Below are 4318 nucleotides of genomic sequence, written 5' to 3' on the forward strand. Positions count from 1 at the left end.
ACAAAACCTAGCGAGACATGATTATCTGATCCATTTGATGAATATGGCTGCGAAGGAATGTTTACACCACTAATCACAAGCTGGATGTTTACGCGGTGGACTTTGAATGGGTCCTTTTAACAGTTTGTGGCAGAAGGATTGTACAGCACATAAATAACAAGAGTTATCATTAACATGTGACATGCTGAACCTTTGTCATATTGTTCCATGAGGACAGTGACCCAAACATGTTAATAATACTGCTTAAAACCCGTTAACTTTCTCTTGCAACACTAAAGAGACAAATCTCACCGTAACAAAGATTTCATGACTAGTGCTCAACTGATCGTTCCCAGCTGAGAATTCAGTTAAAATCATTTAGCTGTGTTATTCACAAGTGCCTGGCCCGAGAATGGGAATAAGGGAGCATCAATCAGGTGTTAAATGAGTGCAGCAGGTGAGGTCAGGTGACACCGAATAGCAATGATGTCTGAATAGCAAATGATATGATGAATTAGAGGCTTTCTGTGCACGCTTTGCATCCTGGCGAAAGGATACGAGCTGCAGGAACATCTCCCAACCATTATATAAATATAATAGAAAAGTGCTGACAGGCTTTTCCTGTGTTCCTTGCAGAGGTTGGACACAGAGCCTTGAAAGCAGGCACAGCGGTGATTTAATATACCATAACACCATGACACATGTGGAAATCTCATAAAAAGGTAATAGCATTTTATTTGATTTGCTCTATAATGGTATCAGCCACGACATCACCCAAGGCAGAATTATCATTTACAGTCTACATCTAATAAATAATTCACATCCAAGCCTTCTTTTCACTAGTGGTTAGTTGGCGTGAGTGGTTTCTAGATGTGCTGACGAGAAGCAGAGACATCCATGAGTATAGATATTGTGCAGATGGGTTTAATAACGTGTAACTGGTTAAAGATAAATCCAAGTCAGCGGGAGGGAAAAAGGACCCGACGCCACTGGTTTTAATTAAACCATTGCTTCTGTTGCACCACTACTTCCTGTGCCCACTAGTGGCGAGGAGCTAATCCTCTCTCCATTCATCAGACAACAGTCAACACAGATCGACTTTAACCTGGTTCCTGTTACAGTGCATCTCAATACATAACAAACCTATTAGCATAGTCAAAGTACCAGCTGTATTTTATGCAAACAAAGCAAAAGAAATATATATATATATATATAATACCAAATTATTTGTAGTGTTAATATGGCAAATATTTTCACAGAAAACCAAAAGTTTACCAAGTCAAGTAATGATGTAAAATGCAGGCGTTTTCAAACCAACTGCATGTAACTCATGCATAAAAGTGCCCAAATTTGATCTTTGCTGTTTATGATGGCAAAATTAAATAAACACCTTGACAAACGAGTCACAATTAAAAATAATACTGTACATTTCACTTGACACCCGACTATGTCCACGTCCAAGAAACTCTCCCGTTGTGTATATAGAACTTCTAAACGTGTCAAATAAACACTTGTACTGTTCTTGAGTTAAATAGTGGCTTTTAATCGTCTTCAACGCGTTGTTGTTGCTGCTGTGCTATCGTCGCTACACGTCCTCTCACCCGCGCAACGCTGGCCGTAGTGCATCGACAAAAAGGGGCTGCTAGCGGGATGGCGTCGGCGGGAGGCCTCTCCCTCCGCGGCGCCTCCGCTCAGAACTTGCTCAGAACTTGCCGAGCGACGGCAGCGCCCCCGCCTTCACCAGCACGGCCGAGAGCAGGCCCGCGGGCCCGGGCGGGTGGGACGCGGCGGTGCTCGCGGGGTCCCCGTGCTTGATGTCCGCGGCCGCGGGCGGCGGGACCTTACCTCTGCTCTCCCCGCTCACCCCCCCTCCCCCCAGGCTGGTCTTGCTGTTCTCCGCCGTGGGGATGACGGTGGCCAGGTTGGGGTTCCCGCCCGCGGCCGGCCCGCCGGGCTCCATGCCGCCGTGACAGCAGCAGCACAGCAGGCGGAAGAAGGCCGCCCTCATCTCCCGGCTGGACAGAGTGTATATGAGGGGGTTGAGGGCGGAGTTGAGCACGGCCAGCGCGATGAACCAGTCCACCTCGTAGAGCACGGGGCACCTCTCCGGGCTGCAGCCCACGTCCAGCAGCAGCAGCAGGAAGAGGGGGGCCCAGCATATGACGAACACTCCCAGAACAATGACCACGGTGCGGAGCAGCGCCAGCGAGCGCTCCGACGGCCGGCTGCTCACCCTGCGCCCGCTGGAGGTCACCAGGCGGTAGATGCGGATGTAGAGGATGACGATGGCCACCAGCAGCGCGCTGAAGACGCTGATGCAGAAGGCCACGTAGCTCTTGGCGTAGAGCGGCAGCACCGTGGAGCACGAGCCCAGGCTCCTCAGGCAGTTCCAGCCGAGGCTGGGCAGGGCGCTGAGCAGCACCGACACCAGCCAGCAGGCCGCCAGCAGCCCGAGGAGCCGGCCCCGGCCCGCGGCCTCGCACGGCCGCAGCCGCACCATGGTCATGTGGCGCTCGATGCCGATGGCCAGCAGGCTGAAGGTGGAGGCGCTCAGCGCCACGAACATGCTGCCCTCGCGGGCCAGCCACTGCCTGGGCGTCAGGAAGAAGGTGTTGCGTCCGGAGGTGAAGATGTTGACCACGTAGGCCACGCCGGCCAGCAGGTCCGACAGCGCCAGGTTCCCGATGAGGAAGTACATGCGGTTGTGGAAGCGCTTGTTCCTCCAGAGGGCCAGCAGCACGGTGACGTTCTCCAGCACGATCAGCACGCAGATGAGCAGCAGCACGGCCATCTTGCAGGCGCCGCCGCCGCGGGGCCGCTCCCACTTGCCCGAGTGGTTGTAGTGGTTGACGATGTCCATGTTCATGCCGTCCTCCACTGGGTTTCCCATCGCGGCCGCCTTTCCTGGCCTTCCTCAGTCACACAGCAGAGGGTGCCACAGCGCTGGACACAGCACAGGGGCCGCAGGCATTTCACAGCATCTTCAGGGGCCTGTCAGTCACGTGGTACGAGAGAAAAGTTGACATCCAACACTCACAAAAGTCGAAATAAGTCTAAATAATGCAATTAGAATTACAGATACAAATGACATATGGCTGAGACACACAGCAGTAAGTTAAAACCAGTACAATCAGGTTTTCTTTCCTTTATTGTCACATTTGTTCAAATTGTGTTTCTATCATGGTTTCTTCTCAAACTGAACTTTTAGTTAAAGTTACCGTTTTTTTCAATGGAAACAGTCACTTTAGAGGCTCAGGCAACTTTCCTGTTTTGGAAAAGTAAAGCGAGGGAAAAGGTGAAAGGAGCGTTTTCATCTGGAAGTCGAGGGTGTGCACCGGTAACCGACTAAACAAACACTTACCGTTTGGAGTTTGCGCCTTTATCCAAACATGCCGTTAGTTCGGTGACTTTTCACGTTGTTTTGCGTTTTCCTCCCGCGTAAAAAAAAGCTCCGGTTCAAAAGATGCGGTTCCCTCGACGAGCGCTCACAAGTGCGCGTGTTGTCTAAAAGTCCTTGGCCACTGGTTTGGACCTCTCCGGACATCCAGCATGTCCTCCACACGCTCGTGCGCTCTCCTCACTGCGCCTCCCTGGCTCCGAGCCGCTCCGGCCGCGGCCGCGGGGGGCGGGGCCTCGGACGTGTGATCCGTTGGAAACGCCGCTCCTTTGCGTTTCCGTGCGCGCGGCCAGTTTTGGTTTGACTGACGTGGGTGGTTTTGTTTTTCTTCAACCTTACATTGTTTTGATTTGTTCTGCGTACAATGAAAGACAAAATGCGCTGCCTCGTGGGGAAGAACACCTAATTCCAGGTTAGAGCCAGTGTGTCATAAAATTGGGCCGTTTAACACGTCTTAACACATGTTTCGCCTTGTGATGTATCACATACAACTAGACTTGCATCTATTTATAGTTATTTCAAATGTTCTAATATATCATCAGTGAATCCTTTAAAGATTTATGGATAATGACAGTTCTTCAACAAACCCTTTGCCCCCAAGGACACGACATGTGCTTATTTGTCCTTCTCTGGAATCCCGTCCTAGAGGCCACAGAGTTAGAGCCCAGATATTATAGTGATTTGGTGAGTCACTGGCTTTAATGTTGATTCTGATAAAGAATTACGCCATCCATTTGCTCCTTCAGAGTGTGAGATAGGTCAGACCTCTGCTGTTGGAGCTTTCTGGAAAGAATGGGATGTGTCACACTTTATTTCCTCAAATCTTTGGACATTTCACAGCTACTGTGAAATTCAGTTATTATGAATTAGCTGTCGTCTGGATGGAGCTCTGAGAGCTGCAGGTCAGACCCTCTTTACGTGCATCACGCTGTCGCGTTCATA

At 50.4% G+C, this 4318-nt stretch overlaps 1 protein-coding gene across 1 annotated transcript; it reads right to left on the minus strand.

Annotated features, from left to right (window-relative positions):
• Nucleotides 1-696: 696 nt before the first annotated feature.
• s1pr3a (sphingosine-1-phosphate receptor 3a) lies at nucleotides 697-3682 on the minus strand. Its single transcript, XM_029147292.3, has 2 exons — nucleotides 3341-3682; nucleotides 697-2970 (listed from the first exon to the last, which is right to left on the minus strand). The coding sequence occupies exon 2, from the start codon at nucleotides 2867-2869 to the stop codon at nucleotides 1682-1684; it is 1188 nt and encodes a 395-aa protein (XP_029003125.1). The 5' UTR covers nucleotides 2870-2970; nucleotides 3341-3682; the 3' UTR covers nucleotides 697-1681.
• Between the last annotated feature and the right edge of the window lie 636 nt (nucleotides 3683-4318).

This window comes from Betta splendens, chromosome 4, assembly GCF_900634795.4.
Source record: "Betta splendens chromosome 4, fBetSpl5.4, whole genome shotgun sequence".
NCBI classification, from domain to species: domain Eukaryota; kingdom Metazoa; phylum Chordata; class Actinopteri; order Anabantiformes; family Osphronemidae; genus Betta; species Betta splendens.

Bases quoted from the DNA above. Each gene is read 5' to 3' on its own strand.
- s1pr3a (XM_029147292.3), bottom strand. From the start codon at position 2,869: ATGGGAAACCCAGTGGAGGACGGCATGAACATGGACATCGTCAACCAC.